The sequence below is a fragment of the Panthera uncia genome (genome assembly GCF_023721935.1).
Source record: "Panthera uncia isolate 11264 chromosome B2 unlocalized genomic scaffold, Puncia_PCG_1.0 HiC_scaffold_25, whole genome shotgun sequence".
NCBI classification, from domain to species: domain Eukaryota; kingdom Metazoa; phylum Chordata; class Mammalia; order Carnivora; family Felidae; genus Panthera; species Panthera uncia.
This window is the reverse complement of record NW_026057581.1, coordinates 1,996,845-2,021,939: the sequence shown is the minus strand read 5'-3', so window position 1 is coordinate 2,021,939 and position 25,095 is coordinate 1,996,845. Positions and strand designations below refer to the sequence as shown.

The 25,095-nt window shown below is 42.5% G+C and overlaps 2 protein-coding genes across 3 annotated transcripts in view; both read left to right on the top strand.

Annotated features, from left to right (window-relative positions):
* Nucleotides 1-24,946, top strand: part of LOC125939349 (zinc finger protein 239-like) — a 29,728-nt gene extending 4,782 nt beyond the window's left edge. Inside the window, exons 3-5 of one of the 2 annotated variants that reach the window (XM_049654775.1) lie at nt 4,567-5,643; nt 7,187-7,300; nt 24,709-24,946. In XM_049654775.1, the coding sequence (XP_049510732.1) occupies nt 4,625-5,434 (810 nt within the window). In that variant the 5' untranslated portion in view covers nt 4,567-4,624 and the 3' untranslated portion in view covers nt 5,435-5,643; nt 7,187-7,300; nt 24,709-24,946. The remainder of the gene's footprint in view (nt 1-4,566; nt 5,644-7,186; nt 7,301-24,708) is intronic. The other variant, XM_049654776.1, reaches the window with a different exon arrangement.
* The window catches only part of LOC125908484 (zinc finger and SCAN domain-containing protein 31-like), a 21,138-nt gene continuing 4,431 nt past the window's right edge, over nt 8,389-25,095 (top strand). The window contains 4 exon segments of the mRNA XM_049611327.1: nt 8,389-8,445; nt 11,418-11,600; nt 23,896-24,294; nt 24,709-24,832. Of these exon segments, the coding sequence (XP_049467284.1) occupies nt 8,389-8,445; nt 11,418-11,600; nt 23,896-24,294; nt 24,709-24,832 (763 nt within the window).

The following is a 25,095-nucleotide window of genomic DNA, read 5'->3' as shown; positions in this document are numbered from 1 at the left end:
GAGGGTAGTGTCCTGTGCCTGACTCGTGGGGAACTTCCACACCCCACCCCACAACAGGAGCAAGGAAATCAGAGGTTCAGAAAAGACACGTTTGTATGAAGAAACATTCAAAGATACAAGAAACTAATAAAAATTACCTATGGAAGTGGTAAACCGAGGGGGATCAGGGTGGAGTGGAAACAAGACTTGTTTCTATATGTCGGTTTTTTTTTCTTTAATGTTTGTTTATTTTTTGGGAGAGAGCACACAAGTGCACAAGAGTGGGGGCGGCGCAGAGAGGCAGGTACAGAGGATCCCAAGTGGGCTTCCTGCTAACAGCAGAGAACCCTAAGGGGGTCAACTTGTGAACCAGGAGATCATGACCTGAGCCAAAGTTGGACACTTAATGGACTGAGCCATCCAAGTGCCCCTCTATATATCTTTTCAGAGGATTTTGATTTCCCTTTACTTTTTTTTTTTTTCTTTGAGAGAGAGGGGCATGAACCATGAGATCATGACCTGAGCCAAAGTCAGATGCTTAACCACTGAGCCACCTACGCGTCCTGACTTTTCAATTGTATATTATGTAGTCAAAAACATAGGCATACTTAAGAAAAAAATTTTAATGCTTATTTATTTTTGAGAGAGAAAGAGAGAGAGAGACAGAGCACAAGTGGGGGAGAGGCAGAGAGAGGGAGACACAGAATCTGAAGCAGGCTCCAGGCTCTGAGCTGTCAGCACAGAGCTGGCTGTGGGGCTCAAACACACGAACCATGAGATCATGACCCGACCCGAAGTCGGACGCCCAACTGAGCCACCCAGTCGTCCCAAACTTTTAAGTTTTTAAATACAAGTTAATTAACATACAGTGTTACAATAGTTTCAGATGTATAATACAATGACTCGACAGTTCTGTACAGTATTCTGTGTGCTCATCATGACAAATGCGCTCCTTTATCCCCATCACCTATTTAACCCATCCTCCCACTCCCTTTCATCTGGTAACTATCGCTTTGTTCTCTGTAATTAAGAATCAGTTTCTTGATTTGTCTCTCTTTGTTTTCCCCTTTGTTCATTTGTTTCTTAAATTCCACATAGGCGTGAAATCGTATGGTATTTGTCTGTCTCTGTCTTGTTTTGCTTAGCATAATACACTCTAGTTCCATCCACATCATTGACGCTTGGGCTGCTTCCATATCCTGGCAATTGTCAATAATGCTGCAATAAATGTAGGGGTGCATGTATCCTTTTGAATTCGTATTTTTGTACTCTTTGGATAAATACGTAGTAGTGTAGTTGCTGGGTCTAAGGTAGTTCTATTTTTAACTTTTTGAGGAACCTAGACACTGTTTTCCAGAGTGGCTGCACCAGTTTGCATTCGCACCAGCAGTGCATGAGGGTTCCTCTTTCTCCACATCTTCACCAACACCTGCTGTTTCTTGTGTTATTAATTATAGCCATTCTGACAGGTCAGAAGTGGTATTTCATCATGGTGGTTTGTTTTAATGTTTTGTTTTTTTATTTTTTATTTTAATAAAATTTTTTTTTAACATTTATTTATTTTTGAGACAGAGAGAGAGCATGAACAGGGGAGGGTCAGAGAAAGAGGGAGACACAGAATCTGAAACAGGCTCCAGGCTCTGAGCTGTCAGCACAGAGCCCAATGTGGGGCTCGAACCCATGGACCGCGAGATCATGACCTGAGCCGAAGTCAGATGCTTAATCCACTGAGCCACCAGGCGCCCCATAATGTTTCTTTTTTTGAGAGAGAGACAGAGTGTGATCAGGGGAAGGGCAGAGAGTGACAGAGACACAGAATCAAAGGCAGGCTCCAGGCTCCGAGCTCTCAGCACAGAGCCTGATGTGGGGCTCAAACCCACAGACCACAAGATCATGACCTGAGTTGAAATCAGACGCTTAACCGACTGAGCCACCCAGGCTCCCTCATAATGGTTTTGATTTGTATTTCCCTGATGATGAGTGGTGTTGAGCATCTTTTCATGTGTCTGTTTGCCATCTGTATGTCTTCTTTGGAGAAGTGTCTGTTCATGTTTTCTGCCCATTTAAAAAAAAATTTTTTTTAATGTTTATCTTTTGAGAGAGACAGACAGAACATGAGCAGGGGAGGGGCAGAGGGGAATGGAGACACAGAATCCGAAGAAGGATCCAGGCTCTGAGCTGTCAGCACAGAGCCAGACGTGGGGCTTGAACTCACAAACTGAGAGATCGTGACCTGAGCTGAAGTTGGAGGCGTAACCTACTGAGCCACCCACGCGCCCCTCTGCCCATTTTTTAATTGGATTATTTGTTTTTTGGATGTTGAGTTTAAGTTCTTTATATACTTAGGATACTAACCCTTTATCTGATATGTCATTTGGAAATATCTTCTCCCATTCCATCGGCTGCCTTTTAGTTTTGCTGATTGTTTCCTTTGCTGTGCAGAAGCTTTTTATTTTGATGAGGTCCCTATAGTTCTATAGGAACTATAAGCCCCTATAGTTTTGCTTTTGTTTCCCTTGCCTCCGAAGACATACCTAGGAAGAAATTGCTGTGGCTGATATCAAAGAGGTTACTTCTTATTTTCTTTACTAGGATTTTAACCATTTCCTGTCTCACATTGAGGTCTTTGATCCATTTTGAATTTATTCTGGTGTAAGGTGTCAGAAAGTGGTCCAGTTTCTTTTTTTTTTTTTTTTTTTTTTTGCATGTTGCTGTGCAGTTTTCCCAAGCATTTGTTGAAGAAACATTCTTTTTTCCACTGAATATTTTTTCCTGCTTTGTTGAAGATTAATTGATCATATAGTTGTGGGTTCATTTCTGGGATTTCTATTCTGCTCCATTGATCTATGTGTCTACTTTCTTGATCACTACAGCTTTGTAATATAACTTGAAGTCCAGAATTGTGATGCTTCCGGCTTTGCTTTGCTTTTCAAGATTGCTTTGGCTATTCGGGGTCTTTCGTGGATCCACACAAATTTTAGGATTGTTTATACTAGTTCTGTGAACAATGATATTGGTATCTTGGTAGGGATTGCATTAAATGTGTAGATTGCTTTGAGTAAGTAGACATCTTAAAAATATTTATTCTTCCAATCCAAGAGCATGAAATATCTGTCTATTTCTTTGTGATACATAAACACATTTTTAAAGTTTATTTTAAGTAATCTATACAACCCATATGGGACTCGAACTCACAACCTGAAGATCAGGAGTCCCATGCTCTTCCGACTGAGCCAGCCAGAGGCCCCGCATAGACAGATTTTTAAGTAAAATTTTCAGAATAGTTTCTGTGCACGCTGGACATTTAGAGTTACAGAAAGATTGTGAAGATAGTACAGAGAGTCCCCATATACTTCATGCTTAACTGACTGACACTTAAATGACTGAGCCACCCAGGTGCCTCAATGACCTTGACAGCTTTGAGGAGTTTTTTGGTAGAATGCCACTCAGTTGGGAGTTGACTGATTTTTTCTCATTACTATACTGAGGTTCTAGGTTTGGGGGAGATTGACCCCAGAGACTAAGTGCCATTCTCATCTCATCGAGGGTGCACATCATCAGTTTATTATCGTTGAGACGTAAAACAATTTGTAAAGTGGAAAGAGGCAGAGAAGAGATAATTTGTGTAGTTTAAGTTTGCAGCAAAAGTTTTATCAAGTTTTCTGCCCAGAAGATAAGAGAGCGCACCACGCTGTCCACACAGGAGTCTGAAGGAGCCCCATTCTTTGGAGAGGCGAGGGGTCCGTTCTGTGACACTTGCACTGGATGCAAAGCATCCCTGTTGCTAAGGTGCTGTCACAGCAACGTCAGCGGCAGCGGCAGCGGCAGTGGTGGTAGCAACGGCCAGAGCTTTTATCCCCATGTTTCTCTTCCAGCCAAGCAGTGTGGACTTCTGTGTGCGTGGTAAAAACACAGCTGTCGGTGAGGCTGCTGTCACGTTTCCAAACTTGTTATCGGTTGAAGTTCTGGTTCTTTTCCTCCTGTATTTGTACAGTCCTTCATCTGCTCTACTATCTACAAATCTCTTCAATTCCTGTCTTGTTTCCCGACTTAATTAAAGAGGTGAAAAGTCTTTTTAAGTAGGAACTAAGTATTATTTTGAATTTTTTAAATTTTTTTTTTTTTTTAACGTTTATTTACTTTTGAGACAGAGAGAGACAGAGCATGAACGGGGGAGGGTCAGAGAGAGGGAGACACAGAATCTGAAACAGGCTCCAGGCTCTGAGCTGTCAGCACAGAGTCCGACGCGGGGCTCGAACTCACGGACCATGAGATCATGACCTGAGCCGAAGTCGGCCGCTTAACCGACTGAGCCACCCAGGCGCCCCCTCCTAAGTATTATTTTGTAGTCACTTATATTCCAGATTCTGTGCTGTAGATACCATTATAAAGGGTAATTTTTAAATAGACGTTTGAGTCAGCTGTTCGTTCTAATAGTTGTGTGATAGGTTACTTTACAGACATTTGATTGGTGTGGCCCGGGTTTGTCAAGCACGTTTGAGGCTTCTAGTTAAGTCTGTGTCACATCCTATTGCTTTAGCAACAAGGAATAAATTACATTGAAGCCTCTATGTGTTATTGTTTCAGAAGTCCAGGCCAGAGGCACGAACAAGGTGTCTATTCTGAAGGGAAGGATTCTGTAAGGATGGACCCACACCAGCAGGTTGCCAGCTTACGGAAGGGGAGTACATTACAGGTTTCTGAGTGCGAGAAAACCTCTCGGTATGTGAACCAGGTTCAGAGGCGGGAGGACAGGCCCACGGAAGGGAGACGGTACGCCTGCAGTGAATGCGGGAAGAAGTTTGCCCAGAGCTCAGGCCTCGTCCGACATCGGAGAATCCACACCGGCGAGAAGCCCTACGAGTGTGGTCACTGCGGAAGAGCCTTCAGCGTGCGCTCCACCCTCACTGTGCATGAGAGAATCCACACCGGCGAGAAGCCCTACACCTGTAACGAGTGTACGAAAGGCTTCAGTGTGAGGGCACATCTGATCATACATCAGAGAATCCACAATGGGGAGAAACCGTATGAATGCAATGAGTGTGGCAAAGCATTTAGCGTGAGCTCAGACCTTATCAAACATCAGAGAATCCACTCTGGTGAAAAGCCCTATGAGTGCGACGAGTGTGGGAAAGCCTTCAGCGTGAGCTCCGCCCTCGTCAAACATCAGAGAATCCACACGGGAGAGAAGCCGTATGAGTGCAAGGAGTGTGGGAAGGCCTTCTACGTGAACTCCGCCCTAATTAACCACCAGAGGATTCACTCTGGAGAAAAGCCGTACGCGTGTGGAGAATGCAGGAAAGCCTTCAGCCAGATCTCAACCCTAATTCATCACCAGAGAATCCATACTGGGGAGAAACCGTACGAGTGTGATGCGTGTGGGAAAGCTTTCCGTGGGAGTTCTAATCTTACTAAGCACCAGAAAATACACGCCAAAGGGAAGTGTCATCATTGATTTATGTGGCGAAGATATTCCAAAGGCCTTTTTTTTTGTATCAGGAGTTAACACTAAGAGAAGGGCATGGAAGAAGTCGATGTTTTAATTGATACTTGGTCCTTTAGAATATTGAAGAAGTGAGAAGTCCGTGAAAAGTGCTCCAGAATGACTAGTTAAAGCTCTGAAAGCGCGTCGACTTCTGAGAATGCGCTTTCACAACTCACAAGGTAAGGCCCTTTAAATACGTGTATACTGTAATGTAGTTTGTTTTGGTTTAGTAAGAGCAGATTTCAGCATTTCAAATATTTTTATTTTTCTCATGTGCAAACCTTCTGTTATTGTTGTTGCATTATCGGTAAAACCTATTAAGTTTGAAATTGGAAGTAGTGTTGGTTGGTGGGACGGGAACCACATATCCTCATTGTATCTGGATATAGGAACTGATCGATCTTCCTTCCTTTGCCTTTGCTGAACCTCCATGCTCTCAGGGGTGATTTGATGGGTTAGCAACCTCCTTGGCAGAGGGTAGACTGCCTTTGTTTTAGGTAGAAATCTAATAGATACTCTGTCAGGGTCATTCTTGCTTAGTCGGCAAAACCCCAGGACTCTTGACTTCCTGAGCCAGTAAATCCCTAAACTTGACTGAGCTTCCTGAACCAAAACAAACAAAAACAAAAAGCCTCTCTAAAAGTGTCAGGTGCTCCGATCCCTTGGATTTGGTGTTTCTCAAGTGTGGTGAGGGATTTAGGGATTTGCAGACTCAAGAGGTATGAGACTGGGCAAGCTTGGGAACTGTTGTTGAGTTGAGGATGATGGCATTGGTTTTAGGATGACTTTCAAGGATCTATTCGAGTGACTCCTTGAAGTTCGATGCCTCACATCAACCGGGAGAGCTCAGATTTGGGAAGTGGTACAAAGTTAATGAGTTCAGTCTGGAAAATGTCTTTGTCGTATCTGGAAATCCCAGTAGAACTGTTCATCAGAATGTACCCTAACTTTCTAATCCCGTCCCCAGACCTACACCCAAAAGTTACACGTGCATGTATGAAGCTCATGGAAGAGATCTGGACTTAAAAATTACTTTGTTACTATTTTTCTATATTAATAGTGATTTCTGACCCCTGGGTGTCAGGCCAGGAAATTCTTGTGAACCCTGAAACTAAACCACACGAGGTTCAAGATGAACACCAAAGTGATAGAAATTGCAGATTGATTGGGTCTGCAGTAGGACTCTGTGTTGTAAAGAGATACATAGTTTCCATGATTTCTCATGATCATCTGAGGCAAGACAGCCCACAGACACACTGGACTCCGTGAAGCTTTGAGCCGACTCGCGCGGTCAGGCACTGAGGTCAGGGTTGCATGTGGAAACACACAGCGTGAAGTCTGGTATTGAAGGCGTGCTTACCACTCTGCCCAGGTAAGTTTCAGTACGGACGTGGGGGCTGAAGGCAGAAAAGGTCCCGGTTTTGGAGCGCACACTGAGGAGACAGAACCTCGCCGAGGCATGGGGCGTGCTGGAGAGAGTAAGGCACATACTTACAGGCAGAAATGAAGGGCCTCAACAAAACACCAGGAAATTGTCTACGACATTGGGTCAAGGTGTGAATTCCTTTGTCCTGCTTCTTTCTGCCTTTTGACAGTTGAGGAAGACTGGTTTCTCCTCGCTCTGTCCCAGAGAAAGTTCCCTGCCATGCCATTTCTGTTCTGTCATCGTCAGTGTTTTTAGCCTTCACTTCTTGGGCCCCGACTGTCTCGGTCTGTCCCTAGGATGGAGGTTTGCAGACAGACTCTTCTGGGCGGAGAATACTCCTCTGAGATCAGCACTGAAGTGATGCCATACCCCACCCCAAACCAGCACAACTGAATCCTAAGCAGTAAGTGGTGAGTGTCTTGAAGACTTCGAAGGGGGCAGACATTCTGGAGAAACACATTTCTTCTGCTGAAGAATGTAGTGGTAGGAGGGCAGGATCCATGTAACATGGTTATTCCTTGTGAGCTCAAAGTACAGCGTTGATGGTCACCTGCTGTGGGTTGGGCCTTGTGCCAGGTACTAGGAATACAAAGGTAACTGGAAAGAGCACCCCAGTCTTCAGGGGCCTTCCCAGTCTACTTGGGGAGAAAGGTGCAGAGAGAAAACAGTAAATACAGCGAGAAAGCCACTGGGTTTGTACAGGCTACTTTGCACCGAAGGTGTGAGAACCACTCGTGGAACCACTGAAAAGGCCTCAGGAGGGTGAAATCTTAGAGGAAGAGTGAGTTCTTCGGCCCCAGGAAAAGGGATAAAGGAAGGGACTTTGGGAAAAGCATGTTGAAAAGTATGTGTCTGGGGGCACCTGGGTGGCTCAGTCGGTTAAGCGTCTGACTCCTGATACCGGCTCAGGTTGTGATCTTGTGGTCGTGAGTTCGAGCCCCGCATGTGACAGTGTGGAGCCTGCTTGAGATTCTCTCTCTCCCTCTCTCTCTCTCTGCCCCTCCCCTGCCCCCCCCACCGTCTCTCTCTCAAAATAAATAAACTTAAAAATTTTTTATTTCATTGTAGTTAACGTACAGTGTTACATTCGTTTCAGGTGTACGGTATAGTGACTCGGGTGAAACTGATTTTTGTGTATGAGTGAGGGTCAGATTTCATTCTTTTCCCATATGGATATCCAGTTGATCCTGCATTACTTACAGGAAAGACTGTCTTTTCCCACTGCTGTACAAGGCTCATGTGTCATATATCAATTGTCCTACATGCATAGGTCTGTTTCTGGTTCCTCTGTTATGTTCCATTGGTTTATTCTTATTTCCTTGGGTCGGTACCACATTTTCCTAATTGTTGTAACTTTACATTACATTTAGGTATTCTGTGGAACAAATCGTCTTACCCGAGGAGTCCAGCTTGTTTGCCCCTCGTGGGGCAGAGCCACCCTCCCACACTGGCCTCCAAGGCACAGCCACCGTGTGCAGTCTCTGTGTTGCAGTCAAGGATGACAGGGCTTGTAGGCATCCTCGTGCTGCAGGCCACACCTCCACCTGGAGGCCTGGTATTGGGGACCTTGCCAAGCAACTCTGCCAAGACTCTCTCACTGGGGTAGAGGAAACTTGAGCACACTTTTCCCCACTCTAACTCTGTATTTGGTACTTTTCCACTCCCGGCTCTCCCCCGCCCCCCTTCCTCCTGGCCCCCAGGAGTGCTCTCTTGGCAGTGAGACAGTCCCCACAGCCGGGCTGATTCTCCTGCCCCTTGCCTGACGCTGTCAGATGAGTAAGAATGGAACACTGCAGGTGCCAGCACTTTCTCGTGTTGAGCGTCTCGTTAATGCCGTAGCAGGGATTCAAGGCTTAGCTGTTACTTGTTTTTTTTTTAATGTTTGTTTATTAATTTTGAGAGAGGGAGAACACAGGAGGGGCAGGGAGAGGGAGAGAGAGAAAGAATCCCAAGCAGGCTCCTCTCTCTCAGCATCTCAGCACAGAACCTGATGCGGGGCTCGAACCTATGAACCGTGAGATCGTGACCTGAGCCAAAACCAAGAGTTGGACGCTCAACCGGCTGAGCCACCCAGGTGCACCTCTGACTTTAATTTTTTCTTTTTTAATTTTTTTTTTTTTTTAACGTTTATTTATTTTTGGGACAGAGAGAGACAGAGCATGAACGGGGGAGGGGCAGAGAGAGAGGGAGACACAGAATCGGAAGCAGGCTCCAGGCTCTGAGCCATCAGCCCAGAGCCTGACGCGGGGCTTGAACTCACGGACCATGAGATCGTGACCTGAGCTGAAGTCGGACGCTCAACCGACAGAGCCACCCAGGCGCCCCTGATTTTTGTCTGTGTTAACTGACCACCAACACCTGGCAGCTGGTGCACGAAATGGTATGAGAGTGTACAAGTGGACTTAGTGTCATTATGATCAACTAGACTTTTGTTATGTAACCAGCACCTCCCCCCACCCCCAGCTACCACCCCAAATCTGTTGCTTACGGTGCGGGACTTAGTCTTGCTTATGTTGTGTGTCAGCTGTGGCTCATGTGCAGATCTGCACACGTTCTCTCCCCTCCAGGACCCAGGCTTGAGGAGTAAAAGAAAAACGGTGGTGGGAACACACAGTGGCTTTTACAGGAGAAGCATATATCGTTTGCATTTATGTTTCATTCGCCAAAGCAGGTCAAATAGCCAAGCTTAACGATAGGGTGGGGGAAAATAATCCTTACAAAGATGGCAATGAGGAACCAAAAAAAATTTATAAAATCTGCCATCGAGAGGGCCAATGTTTATGGAATGCTTTCTGTGTCGGGGCTTTTTCTGAGTGCCTTATGTGTGTATTTGTCAATAACAAACGGTGCTATGAGATACATACCACTACCATTTTACAGCTGCAGAAGTTGAGGAACAGAGACATTAAATAACTTGGTCATTTGGCCAGGAAATGGTCAAGCCGGGGACTGAAACCACGAGTGTAAGGTGACGACCTGTTCTCTTAACTACTAAGCTGTAACGTGAAAGTTTCAACATGAAGGTTGTTCTTATGCCATCGTGGGCTTCAAGGAGCCAGTGTGTTATGCTGGTAAAAACTTTCAAGGTGAGATTCGAGAGCCCTTGGTTCCAACCTGTTTTTACCTCTAAGTAACCATCTGAGGCTAGACTAATGCCACCGAGCTGAGCCTCAGTTTCTATATCCTTAAAAATAAAGGAGACATGTCAAATATGTTGACATCCCTTCCAGCTTTGAGATTTTCGTAATCTCTCCAGATAGATAGTAAAATGCTTCGCTGATGTGATGGCCTCTTTAGTCTGCTCCTTTATATGTGGTTACGTTCACAGGTGACTTGAAGAAGTGTTGCGTCTCCTCCCTAGTCCCTTCCTTCTGTTTTACTTCTATTTTACGTTAGTGAGAATACTACTAGTAGTAGTAACTTCCACCTATTGGGACCTTCTCTGTTCCAGGTACCTTTTCAAGCTCCTTCGGTAAATTATTTCATTTAAAAATATAGATGCTAGGGGCGCCTGGGAGGCTCAGTCCGTTAAGCCTCCGACTTCGGCTCAGGTCACGATCTCGCGGTCCGTGAGTTCGAGCCCCGCGTCGGGCTCTGTGCTGACGGCTCAGAGCCTGGAGCCTGCTTCAGATTCTGTGTCTCCCTCTCTCTCTCTGCCCCTCCCCCGTTCATGCTCTGTCTCTCTCTGTCTCAAAAATAAATAAAAACATTAAAAAAATTTAAAAGATATATAGATGGTATACTTAGAAGAGAAGAAAGGCTGAAAAAAGTGCTCTCAAACATCCATATTTGAGCACTTTTAAAACACAGGAAAATAGCCCAAAGAAAGCAAAGGGAAAGAGCAGAAATTAATGAGAAACACGTGTACAGTCTTACTTAGGACTTTCTCATATGAAAAGCCCTATTCTGGGTGATTTCTCTCCTAGGCTGCTCTCATTTGTTACATTTGACTCCTTTCCCCCCTCTAAGGAAGGGGTGCCTATTTCATGATCAACCTGTTCTTTCAGAGGGTGACTCCTGGCCTTAGACAAGGAGTCTATCTCCCTGCAGAGTTTTGCGGAAGTCTAGCACAGAGGACTAAATGGGAACATTCCCCAGGGCCTCCACAAGTCCGGGGGGCTTCTGAATAGTTCAGCCAAGTGAGGGAGGAGCCCCTTTGAGGACTCACAGCTTGCACTGCTTCAAGCCAAGGACAGTATCACTCTGATAAAGGGATAAGTCTCACTGATAAGTATCTGATAAGTATCACTCTGGTAAAGACACTTGGGAGAACCTGCCCTGAAGTTCACTTCTGTCAGTGCCCTGGGAGTGGGAAATTCTCCCTTCACCTTGCCCACAATTTCAGCTTCAGCTGTGATAAAAGCATCTGCTGCTCAGTCTAACGTGAGTGATCCAGAAATGCCTCTCCCTGAGAAAACGAACCCTGGAGCACCAGCAGTCCTGACTGAGCCCCAGCAGACTTGAGGAAACCCTATGAGGATTCTCAGCCCGGAAGGACCTTCAGTGTAAACCCAGGTCCCGTGGCAGTGCACAGCAGAGAAGCCACCTAAAGGAGAGTCCCACGAGAGTGAAGAATGTGGCAAAGCCTGCGGATACTGGGAGGGTCTTGTCAGGTGTCAGAGGACCCGTGAGGATCTCTTCAGTGCTATAAATGTTCGTGTGAGCTCAGCTCTCATCAAACAGAAACAAATTCATCTTGGACGGGAGTGCGTAGGCGGAAGGTCTTCATTTGGAAGCAGCGCTTCTTGCCAGAAAACCCGTAAATGGAAAAATGTGGGAAGGCCTTCACTAAGATCAGTCTTCTCCATCAGTAAATACACCCTGGAGCAAAGCCCTATATGTGTGACTGCTCTGGGGACCTTTCAGCGTCAGCTCAGTTCTTACAGTGGATCAGAGATTCCTCTTTGAGTGTAAGTGATACGGGAAAGCCTTCAGTCAAAGTTCAAATCTTACCAAACATCAGTCTGTACTGGAGAGAAGTCTTACGCCTGGGGCAGGTATGAACTTCTTTCTTCAGACATCAAAGGATACACAACAAAAATAAACTTCAATTGTCAAATATATGGTAAAGGTATAGTACAGGACTTTCTCAACATCAAGCATCACAGTTAAATAGGAAGAGCATGCAGCTCTTGATCTCAGGGTCATGAGTTTGAGCCCCATATTGGGCCTAGAGATTATTAAATAAATAAAAACTTTAAAAATCCAACTGCATACAATCATTTGAGCATTTTATGGAATTAAGACAAGTGTTTGTTAGAGACTTTGTCAGGTCACTTCATGGGGAAAGGTGAATTAAAACATCTGTGACAGATCTCTATGGGTATTGAACTGTCTTTGGCACAGTTAGCTTCCATTTTCTGTAGCAAAGGTAGAGAATGGGGGGAAAGTCTTTATTCACAACCTTTGATGATTGAAACATTACTACATTTATTTTTGGCTTGGAATTCATGATGCTAATTAAACGTTTTTCTAAGAATGATTTTGACATTAATTCCTGTGACGCATTTCTACCAGACTTACTCCCTTTTATTTTTAGAGTGTTAGTATCTGGGAAATGCTGCAAATATCTGTGGTTTGGTAAATCGTTTCACAGAATTTCCTATGCCTTTGGGCAGAAAAAGTAGATGAAGACACATGGGTGGGCCATGTGAACTTGTGATTTGCTAAACAACAGACCAAATTTACCTTGTTCACTTTGTGTGTCTAATATATTATGGAAGGAATAGTGACCCATACGGAGAAGGCTTGAGCATGTGCTCAGTGAAGGGTTCTGCTTGTGGGTTGATAGCAAGTCAGCCTGAAGAGGGAGCTGTCACAGTTTGTCATCGGATCTCCCGCCTTCCCAGGCCTGTCCACAAATGAGAGTGGTTATTATTCAGTATGGATTCGTTGTGAACTCACTTCATGGAATATCATAATCATTGGTCTGTGTGTGGCCTTTTGTTTTTATACATTTTATTTTATCTCTACCCCCCATCCCAGTCCCATTTCTCCCAGTTCCTTCCAGTCACCCGTAAATCGTTGTGTTCTATCTCATTCTATGCCCTTCTGCTTTTTGAAGCCAATGAATTGTGAATAACAATTCACTAGGCAGGTCGAATCCTCTGCTGTGAGGTGGTTACTTAAGTCATTTGCTCTAATGACTAAGTGAAAGCCATTTAGGATGTTCACCAGCTTTGCTCTGAACACCTTTGGGAGTGTTTTTCTGGGGAGCATACACAGGAACGAAACTGCTGGCCCACAGGTTACGCACAGTGTAAATTGCACTGGCACGTAATTGTTCTTTTTCCGTGTGAACTAACAGATCTATCTGGTATCTTAACCTGATGGTGATATCACCTGGCCCACATGGGTTTTGAGAGCTGCAGACTTCCAAACAATGCAGGTACTTTCTCATCTGGTGGCGCCGTGGGGTGAGGCAGATCTCCAAGATAGAAATAATGAAACCTCAACTTCAAAAATAATGCCTGACTTCTCAGGGTCTGGTGATGCGAACTGATACTGCTACTTAAAATGCAGTGTGATCCTAAAAGCTACATACCAGACCATGCTGTGTGTAAAGGGGAAACAAAATACTTTTCTAAGAACATCCCAGAAAGGGAGTGTAGCAGGTGCAAAGGTGCTGACATACTGGAGAAACAGCACGGCCGGTGAGACAGCAAGAAGAGAGGAGGACACAGGTGAAGGGAGATGGCCTATAGAAATGACCTTTGGGTTTTACCCTGAGTGAAATGGAAAGCTTATGGCTGGATTTTAAGCAAAGATGTGGCGTAATCGGTCTTAGGCTTTGAAAGGATTCCTCTAGCTGCCTTGTGAAGAATATAAAGGGACAGGAGTGGGAACTAGGAGAACGGTTAGGAGCCAATGAGGTAATCTGGGCAGGAACCCACAGTGCCTTGGACACAGGTGCTCAGCAGAGGTGGTGAGAAGTGATGGATGCTGGTTACACATCGAAGACCATGACACAAGGATTTTGCTCATGGATGAGATCGAAAGAAGAGGCAAGAATGACCCAAGGTTTTGGCGTGGAAGAACAGAGCGACCTTAACAGAGATGAGAGGATGCGGCCGGAACAGTTATTTTTGAACAAGTGAATGTGGGATATAAGTTAGTGCCTCCCAGAAGTTTGGCTGTTTGAGAAAAAAGGAACATTCTCGGCACGGTCTGCCTGTCAGCCCAGAGCATTCTTCAGCCACACCGGGCTGAGTCCCAGATGAAAGACTTTTCTTACAGGCACTTCCCTCTTCCTCCACCGAGCTGCTCCTGAAGACCGGGGACTTACGAAAGCAGTATTTTCTCAGCCACATTGTAGAAAGGACATAGACGTAAATGGCTGAGTGACATCCTGGAGTTGTCTGATTTAAATTTACAGAATGAGATAAACTGCCTGCCTCTGAGAGTTACAGCAGGTCAGTTCTAACCTCCGAGTCCATAGTTTCTTGGGAAATATTACCTGTGGTATATTCTTCTTTTTGAAGAGTAATCAAATTAGTGGTATGTAAATGTTCTCTTAGGTTAGAATGTTAAAATAGGAGTTGGAACGGAAATCACTTAATAGCTATTCAGCCTGCAAGAACATGCACCCGGAATTCTGCTTGGGGTAATGGTGGACAGAGTCCTATGGACCAGTTCTCCCACTGAGAAGTGGGGACGCTGGGCAAAATGCTTTTTAAAAAAATCTATCCAAACACATTAAAGAGCTAATTTGAGAATAAAAGATTAGAGTGAAAGAGTATGTATATTTAAGGAGATGATCCTTTCTTTGGGCATCTTCTGATTCTGGAAAGGGTACCGAGAGGGTGAGTCAAACTCTTGATAGGGTCACAGAAAAAAAGTCACCAAAATTGGATTCTGGAGACTGCCAACGTAGGAGGTAGTGCAGGTAAATGCCCTCACTCTAGTATGTGGGACCCCAAAGATTGTCCTCTAAAAGTACACAAACCACACATAGGCTCTCACAGAGGCCACAGCTCTGCTTTGAATCCTAATCTCTACAGTTGATTTAAGTGATTCCATAATGCCAGTGCCCACAGGTACTGGGAGGTCGTCTCTATAAGAATGTAATATTCTCTTAGGTCTGAAACTATTTCTATAAGCAATTTTGCAAAAATAAATTTTAAAAATTAGGAACATGAGAAGACAAATGACACAAAATCCAAGAGAAGCAACTGATAGTAGAAACATATCTGGGAGGAACACCTGGGTGGCTCAGTTGGTTAAGCCTCTGACTGTCGATTTTGGCTCAGGTCACAATCTCCTGGTTCATGAGTTTGAGCCCCACATTGGGCTCTGCACCCGCTTGGGATTCTCCTGTCTCTGCTCCACCCTAACCCTCTCAAAAATCAATTTTTAAAACTTAAAAATTTAAGTTAAAATGGATCAAAGATGTAAAGGTGAGAGCTAAAACTTTAAAACATTTAGAAGAAATCTGGTGTAAATATGACCTTGGGTTAAGGCAGTGATTTCTTCAGTAACACCAGAAACTCAAGAAACAAAATTAAAAATAGAGAAATTGGACTTCATCAAATTACAAACCTTTTTTGCTTCAAAGAACACCATCAACAAATTGAAAAGACCTCCCATGGAACAGAAGAAAATATTGGCAAGTCATGTATCTGATAAGGGTCTAGTACCCAGGATACATAAAGAACTCTTACAACTCAGCAACAAAAAGACTGACAACCCAATTTAAAAATGGTCAAAGGCTTTGAATAGATATTTCTTCCAAGAAGATATGCAAATGGACAATAAGTCCATGAAAAGATGCACATCATTCTACATTAGGAAAATTCAAATCAAAGCCATGAGATACCACTTCACACCCAGTAATGTAGCTATAATAAAGATAGGAACAGATGTTCACAGGGATGTAGAGAAATTAGAACCCTCCTGCATTGCTGGTGAAAATATAAAATGGTGTAGCCACCTTGGAAAATCGTTTAGAAGTTCCTCAGAAACTTAGAGTTAAACATAGAGTTACCATATAACCCAGCAATTCCCCTCCTAGTTACATATTTTTTAAAAAATTTGAAAACAGGTGTTCAAATAAAAACTACATATGGGGGCGCCTGAGTGGCTCAGTCGGTTAAGTGTCTGACTTCAGCTCAGGTCATGATCTCACAGTCTGTGAGTTCGAGCCCCGAGTCGGGCTCTGTGCTGACAGCTCAGAGCCTGGAGCCTGCTTCAGATTCTGTGTCTCCCTCTCTCTCTGCCCCTCCCCTGCTCACACTCTGTCTCTCTCTGACTCAAAAATAAATAAAAACATTAAAAAAAAAAAAAAACTGTACATATGGGAATGCAAGCTGGTGCAGCCACTCTGGAAAACAGTATGGAGGTTCCTCAAAAAACTAAAAATAGAACTACCCTACGACCCAGCCATTGCACTACTAGGTATTTATCCATGGGATACAGGTGTGCTGTTTCGAAGGAGCCCATGCACCCCAATGTTTATAGCACCAGTATCAACAATAGCCAAAGTATGGAAAGAGCCCAAATGTCCATCGATGGATGAATGGATAAAAAGATGTGGTATATATACACAATGGGGTATTACTCGGCAATCAAAAAGAATGAAATCTTGCCATTTGCAACTACGTGGATGGAACTGGAGGGTATTATGCTAAGTGAAATTAGTCAGAGAAAGACAAAAATCATATCACTTCACTCATATAAGGACTTTAAGAGACAAAACAGATGACCATAAGGGAAGGGAAACAATATAAAAACGGAGGGGGACAAAACAGACAAGACTCATAAATATGGAGAACAAACTGAGGGTTGCCGGAGGGGTTGTGGGAGGGGGGGGATGGGCTAAATGGGTAAGGGGCACTAAGTAATGTACTCCTGAAATCATTGTTGCACTATATGCTAACTAATTTGGATGTAAATTTTAAAAAAATTAAAAAAAACTGTACATAAATGTTCACAGTAGAACTATTCATAATAACCAAAAAAGTAGAAACAATCCATTTCTATTGATTAATAAATGAATAAACAATTGTGCTATAATCATATAATGGTACATTATTCAACCATAAAAAGGAATGAAGTATTTATACATGCTGTAACATGGATGAACCTTGAAAACATTACACTAAATGAAGGAAGACAAAAAAAGGCCACATAGTGTATGATTCTATTTTACAAAATGTCCCAAATAGGAAAATCCACACAGACAGAAAGTAGATTCATGGTTGCCAGGGGTGAGAGGTATGGGAAGTGACTGGTAATGTAAACAGAGATGGAAACTTTAAAAATTAATGAAAAGGAAATAATAAAAAACACCATAACAAATGAAGAATGCTTTGAAGGACTCATCAATAGACTGGACAATCATTAGACACTACTAATGGTGTGGATTTATTTTGGGGTGATGAAAATGTTCTAGAATTAGATAGTGATGATGGTTTCTCAAATTTGTAAATATACTAAAAATCACTGAATATTACACGTTAAGAGGATGAATTTTATGTCCTGTGAATTATATCTCAATAAAAAAATATTAAAATCTATTCATTCCATGTAGGGGAAGGGAATACCCAGGTCTGGTCTTACCTTCCCATACAGGGGAAGAGCAAGCCCCAGCCTGTTCTGTCCTTCCTGTCTCATGTAAGGAAGGAAAGGGAACAAAAACTGAGAAGAACTTGTGAATATCACAGTCCAAGGCCACAGACTCCCTGAAAGACTGAAACCTAATCTCAGGACTCGAGAATGCTGCTCTCCCCTCACCCTATCGCCGCATTAATAGGGATCCTATATAACAAGGGAAACAATTGGAACAATTGCACAGCTTAGCTCTATTTAAGAAGTCCAGAGGGAAACCCAGAAGCAAAAGGTAAGGCAAAAACACAGATACCAGACCAAACTTTAGCTCTGATACCTACAGCTATAGCAAACAATAAATACCCAAATTCTACCTACAAACACATAAAATCCCGCACTATTTATCTAAAGACCTATTTACCTCAGTTCTTTTTACCTAATTTATTATGTCTGGTTTTCAAAAAACAACAACAAAAGAAGGCACACTAAAAGGTAAAAAGCAGGGGCACCTGACTGGCTCAGTCGATAGTGCATGTGACTCTTGATCTCAGGGTCATGAGTTTTAGCCCTACGTTGTAGAGATTACTAAAAAATAATAATAATAATCACAATTTAAAATTTAAAGTAAGGTAGCAGTAATCAAAACTAAACTTAGAGTCAGCAGAGATGTTGGAATTACCAGACCAGGAATTTAGAAGAACTATGATTAATATGCTAAAGGCTCTAATGGGAAAAGTAAACAACATGCAAGAACAGACGGGTAATGTAAACAGATGGAAACTTTAAGAATTAATGAAAAGGAAATAATAATAATAAACACCCTAACAAATGAAGAATGCTTTGAAGCACTCATCAATAGACTGGACGAGGCCAAAGAACCAGAGAGGTTGAAGAAATGTCACCGATAGAAACTTGCCAAACTGAAAGGCAAGGAGAAAAGAATTAAAAGGAGGGAAAAGAATAAGACCTTTGAGGCAAAAGGCAAAGTATAATTCATAGGCTAAGGGAGAGGAATGAAATCAGATAAAATGCTCAATTAAAGCCTCAGAAGGCAGAAAGAGTGGAAGAAGAAAAAAAGAGCCATGAATAGAAAACAGTAACAAAAATTATAGGTATTAACTGAACTATATCAATAATCACTTCATTTAAAAAAATTTTTTTAACATTTATTCATTTTTCAGAGACAGAGACAGAGTGTGAGTGAGGGAGGGGCAGAGAGAGAGGGAGACACAGAACTGGAAGCAGGCTCTAGGCTCTGAGCTGTCAGCACAGAGCCCAATGCGGGGCTCAAACTCACAAACTGTGAGATCAGGACCTGAACTGAAGTTGGACGCTTAACCAACTGAGCCACCCAGGGGCACCAATAATCACTTCATTTTTTTAAAGTTTTATTTTTAAGTAATCTCTACACCCAATGTGGGGCTTGAACTCATGACTCTGAGATCAAGAGACACATGTTCCTCCAACTAAACCAGCTAGGTGCCCTTCAATAATCACTTTAAACATCAGTGGTCTAAATATACCAATTGAAAGACAGAGGCTGGTTAAATAAAATTTAAATTAAAAAAAAAAAAGGCAGGTGGGGGGAACCTCCTAGATCATTAAAAAAAAGAAAGACAGTGAATTAAAAACAAAGGAAAAAGGGGTGCCTGGGTGGCTCAGTCGGTTAAGCATCCGACTTTGGCTTAGGTCACGATCTCACGGTTCGTGAGTTCGAGACTCACGTAGGGCTCTGTGCTGACAGCCTGGGGCGTGCTTCGGATTCTGAGTCTCCCTCTCTCTCTGTCCTTCCCCCACTCATGCTCGCTCTCTCTCTCTCTCTCTCTCTCTCTCAAAAATAAATAAACATTAAAAAAATTTTTTTAATTAAAAAAAGAAATCAAGACCCAACGTTTAAGTTCTCTATGAGAACCACTCTTTAAATGTAAAGACACAGATTAAAGAGGTGAAGAAAGATACACCCTGCTAACACTCATCATACGAAAGGTGGAGGGCTACATGGGGGCTCAGGCAGTTAAGCGTCCAACTTTGGCTCAGGTCATGATCTTACAGCTGGTTTGTGGGTTTGAGCCCCGCGTCGGGCTCTGTGCTGACAGCTCAGAGCCTGGAGCCTGCTTCAGATTCTGTGTCTCTCTCTCTGCCCCTCCCCTGCTCACACTCTGTCTCCCTCTGTCTCTCAAAAATAATAAAACAAAAACAAAAAAGGTAGAGTAGAGGTGCTTGGGTGGCTCAGTCAGTTAAGCATCCCACTCTTGATTTGGCTCAGGTCATGATCTCATGATTCGATTCGTGAGATTGAAACCCTGAGCCTGCTTGGGATTCTCTCTCTGCCCCTCCCCCACTTGTGCTTTCTCTTTCTCTCTCTCAAAATAAAATAAACTTAGAAAGAAAGAAAGAAAGAAAGAAAGAAAGAAAGAAAGAAAGAAAGAAAGTGTGAATGGAACTAAAGGGTATTATGCTAAGCGAAATTAGCCAGTCAGAGAAAGACAGATCTCATATGACTTCATGCATATGAGGAGTTTAAGATACAAAGCAGATGAACATAAGGGAAGGGAAGCAAAAATAATATAAAAACAGGGAGGGGGACAAAACGTAAGAGACTCTTAAATACAGAGAACAAACTGAGGGTTGCTGGAGGGGTTGTGGGAGGGGGGATGGGCTAAGTGGGCAAGGGGCATTAGGGAGGACACCTGTCGGGATGAGCACAGGGTGATACATAGGGGATGAATCACTGGAATCTACTCCTGAAATCATTATAGCACTGTATGCTAACTAACTTAGATGTAAATTACAAAATAATAAAAAAATTTAAAAGGAAGTTGTAGTAACTATATTAATCTTAGACAAAGCCAGCTTTAGAGCAAGAAAATTTACTGGGGATAAAGAGGGACATTACATAATGACAAAGGAGTCAGTTTTCCATGAAGACATTACAATATTTATGTATATGCACCGAGCAATAGAGTGTCAAAATACACAAGGCAAAAACTGGTACAAATGCAAGGAGAAATAGATGAATCCACTCTTAGATTTGGAGGCCTTAACATCCCTTTTTCAGTAATGGAAAAATCCAGTAGGCACAAAACGAGTAAGGACATAGTCGGATTGAATAACAGTGTCATTCAGTTGGTTGTAGTTGATACCTGTAGGATACTTTATCCAACAACAGCAGAATACTCATTTCTCTCAAGCACCCATGGAACATTCACCAATATTGGCCACATTCCGATGGCCATAAAATACACCTTAACAAACTTAAAAGAATACAAATCATACTAAGTACGCTCTCAGACCACAACGGATTTAAAAGAAATCAGTAACAGAAAGATAAGTGGAAAATCCCAAAATATTTGGAAGTTAAACAACATACTTCTAAATAAAACATGGGTCAAATAAGTCTCAAGAGAAATATAAAAATGTTTTGAACTAAATGAATACGTCTCAAAATTTGTGGGATGAAGCAGAAACATTGTTTAGAGGAAAATTCATACCATTGAATGTATATATTAGAATAGAAAAAATGTCTAAAGTCAAAAATGTAAGCTTCCATTTTAGGAAATTAGAAGAAGAGCAAATTAAGTCCAAAATGAGCAGAAGAAAAAGAAATAAAAATTGGAGCAGATATCAGTGAAGCTGAAAACAGGAAATCAATAGAAAAAAATCAGTGAAACCAAAAGCTGTTTGTTTTTATTTTTTTAAGATCAATAAAACTGATAAACTTCTAGCCAAGTTAGCTAAGGAAAAGAGAGAAAGAAGACACAAATTTTAATATCACTGTGGATTCTATAGATATTAAAAAAAGGAATATCATGAACAACTCTATGCCCACAATTTTTTAACCTAGATGAATCGTACCAATTTTTTGAAGGACACTACAATTCTGATTTCAATTACAATGTGTGGGTCTTTTTTTCCCACACCACCAAGCAGTTCTCAGATATCAGGTGGGTGTCATGCAATTCAACTTAATTCTGATACTATCTACCTGGAGATGGCATCAGATCTTCTCTATTAAGGGTTCAGTCCTGCAAGACTGCCCCCTCTCCCCACCTAAGATGTCAATCACAAGTCCTAGGTTGTTACCTGAGCTTCAGACAACGAACTATAGATGGGAGGGACCAATGACCCCATCCTTTGGTTTGATTAATTTGCTAAAATGGCTCCAAAACTCAGGGAACCAGTTTACTTACTAGAATACTGGTTAATTATAAAAGGATAGAATTCAGGAACAGATGCACAGGGTAAGGTATTGAAGAATGGTGCAGGACTCCCATACCCTCTCTGAGCATACCACTCTACCCAAATCTGTGTTCAGCAACTAGGAAGCTCTCCTAACCCCCTTCTTTTGGGTTTTTGTGGAAGCTTCATTACATAGACATGATTGATTAAATCATTGTCCATTGGTGATTGAACTCAATCTCCAGCCACCCCTTGCTTGGGGGGGGGGGGGTGGGGTTTACTTACAGTTCCAACCTTCTAATCACATGGTTGGCCCCTCTGACAACCAAGCCCCCACCCTGAGGTGCTTCCTAAAATTCACCCTATTAACATAACAAAAAATCTCTTTGTCACTCTCAACACTGAATGGGGAGGAAGACCAAATATATGGTTTTTATTACAAGTCACAAAATCACAAACACAATTACCAAAACTCACACAAGGAGAAATGGACAATCTGAGTTGGCCTATATCTATTAAAGAAATTAAAACAATAATTAATCATCCCGAAGTACTAGGTACAGATATGTTCACTGGTGAGTTCTACTAAATATTTAAATAAAAATTATGTGAATGCTGTACTATATCATTTTTTTTACATTTATTTATTTTAGAAAGAGAGCGAGCAGGGGAGGGACAGAGAGAGGGAGAGAGAGAATTCCAAGCAGGTTCTGCACTGTTAGCACAGAGCCCAATGCAAGGCTCAAACACATAAACTGTGAGATCATGACCTCAGCTGAAATCAAGAGTGGGACGCTTAACCAATTGAGCTATCCAGGCACCCCAATGCTGTACTATCTCTTAAAGATAATGAAAGCATAGAGGAATACTTCCTAATTCATTTTATGAGGCCAGTATTATCCCAATACCAAAACCAGACAAAGTTATTACAAGATGGGAAAACTGCAGACCAATATATATTTCATAGATAGATTGAAAAATCTTTACTAGCATATGAGTAAATTGATTCCAACAATGTATAGGAAGAACTGTATACTATATCCAAGTGAAATTTATTCTTGGTGTGCAAATCTGGTTCACTATTTGAAAATCAGTTAATGTAATTATCTCATCAATAGGCTAAAGAAGAAATGTCGTGTATCAACAGATGCAGAAAAAGCATCTGACAAAATCTAACACATTCATTATAAAAACTCTCAGCAAACTAGGGATAGAGAGGGAACTTCCTCAACTTGTTAACATCTACAAAAACCTACAGCTAGCATTATATTTAATGGTAAAAAAAACAAATGCTTTCCTATTTAGATGAGGAAGAGGATAAAGACGTCCCTTCTCACCGTTCCCACTTAACACCATACTGGAAGACTTATGTAACGCAACAAAATGAGAAAAAGAAATGAAAGTAATGTCGTTTGGGAAGGAAGAAATAAAACTGGCTGTTTGCCATAACACAATTGTCTCTGTAGAATATCCTAAAGAATACAAAAATAAAAATAAAAACGCTTCCTGGACCTAATAAGTGATTATAGCAAGGTGGCAGGATTGAGCTTAATACAGAAAAGTCAATTGCTTTCTTATATAACAACAATGAACAATAGGATTTTGAAATTAACATTTACCTTAGCACCAAAAAGACAAATACATAATTTGGTATAAATCTAACAAAATGTATACAAGATCTCCATGAGGAAAACTATAAAACTCTGATGAAAGAAATTAAAGATCTAAATACAGTAGGAGATATTTCACGTACATGGATAGAAGACTCTGTTGTCATGATTGTCATTCCTCCCAATTAAATTATTAGATACAATATAATGCCAGTAAAATCCCAGTTAGTTCTTTTGTAGATACCAACAAATTGGTTTTTTTTAATGTTTATTTATTTATTTTGACAGAGAGAGAGAGAGAGAGAGAGCGAGCAAGCATTAGCGGGGCAGGTGCAGAGAGAGAGAATCCCAAGCAGGCTCCACACTATCAGCACAAAGCCCAATGCGGGGCTACATCCCATGACCATGAGATCATGACCTGAGCTGAAATCAAGAGTCGGACACTTAACCAACTAAGCCATCCAGGCGCCCCTCCAACAAATTGATTCTAAAGTCTATACAGAGAGGCCACAGACCCAGAATAGCTAACTCAGCATTGAAGGAGAACAACAGAGGACTGACACTCCCTGACTTCAAGACCAGTTATAAATCTACAGAGATCAAGACACATGATATTGGCAAAAACAATACACAAATAGATGAACAGAATAGAATAGAGAGCCCAGAAATAGACACATACTCCTGAGGTCCACACCAAGGAGGAACAGGAGGCTCTGAGTGTAGTGAAGGTGGAGGAAGAGAAGGACCCTTCCTGGGAGCAGAAGCCTGGATGGCTGGGGGAGGTGCACCTTTATCAGGAGGTCTTACGCCAGCGCTTCGGGCTCTTCCGTTACCAGGAGACGCCTGGGCCCCGTGAGGCGCTGCGCCGGCTCTGCGAGCTGGGCCACCAGTGGCTGACCCCAGAAACACACCCCAAGGAGCAGATCCTGGGGCTGCTGGTGCTGGAGCAGTTCCTGACCATCCTGCCCGCCGAGCTCCAGGCCTGGGTGCGGGGACAGCACCCGGAGAGCCGGGAGCAGGCGGTGACCGTGTTGGAGAGTTTGGAGACAGCACACAACAGGTGGGGAAAGGTTAATCCATCGTTCCTTGATTAGACACCAAGGGTCTGCCAGCAAAGAGGGGGCCTGTGTAAGCGAGGGGATTTCCGGCCCTTGTTGCTGGGCTAACGCGTTTTGTTTTGTCTTTGAAGCTCGTCCTTTTGTTTTCTTTTTGAAGCTCTGCTGCTTATGTGTTTTGTGTGAATTGATTATGACACAGATCTCTTTATTCTGCTTCCTGTATCCGTAGGAATTGTTTACAACATGTTATTTTTTAGTAATCTCTACAACCAGCGAGGAGTTTGAACTTCGAGCCCGAGATCGCGGGCTCCACTGAGCAGCCACGCGCCCCCGTAACAGATTTTTTTAAATCAAATTTTGAGGTTTCAGCTATTGCCCGATATCTGTGATGGTCTTGTAAACCCAGCTCTACCTGTATGTCCTTAGGTTGAAGCCAAGCTCTACAAACAAGGACGTGGGACCTGTGAGCCTTGCAGATCAGCCCTGACCGTCCAGCCAAAGTGTGATCCTTGGGAGCACAGGCTTGTGCAAGAGAACAAAGCCTCAAAATGTGAATCCTGGTGGAGGTTTTGAAGCACTGAGTAGATCGCATCCGCCTGGGAGCTGTATTTCTGGCAAGAAAAGTGGTGTCTGGGGGTAGAATAAATTTAACACCAAAAGGTTATTTACAAAGTGAGCATATCCAGAGCTGATTTAATTTTGAATTAAGATATTCAAAATTGTTGAATTTTAGTTTTGTATTTATTTTATTTTATCTTATTTTATCTTATTTTATTTTATTTTATTTTATTTTATTTTATTTTATTTTATTTT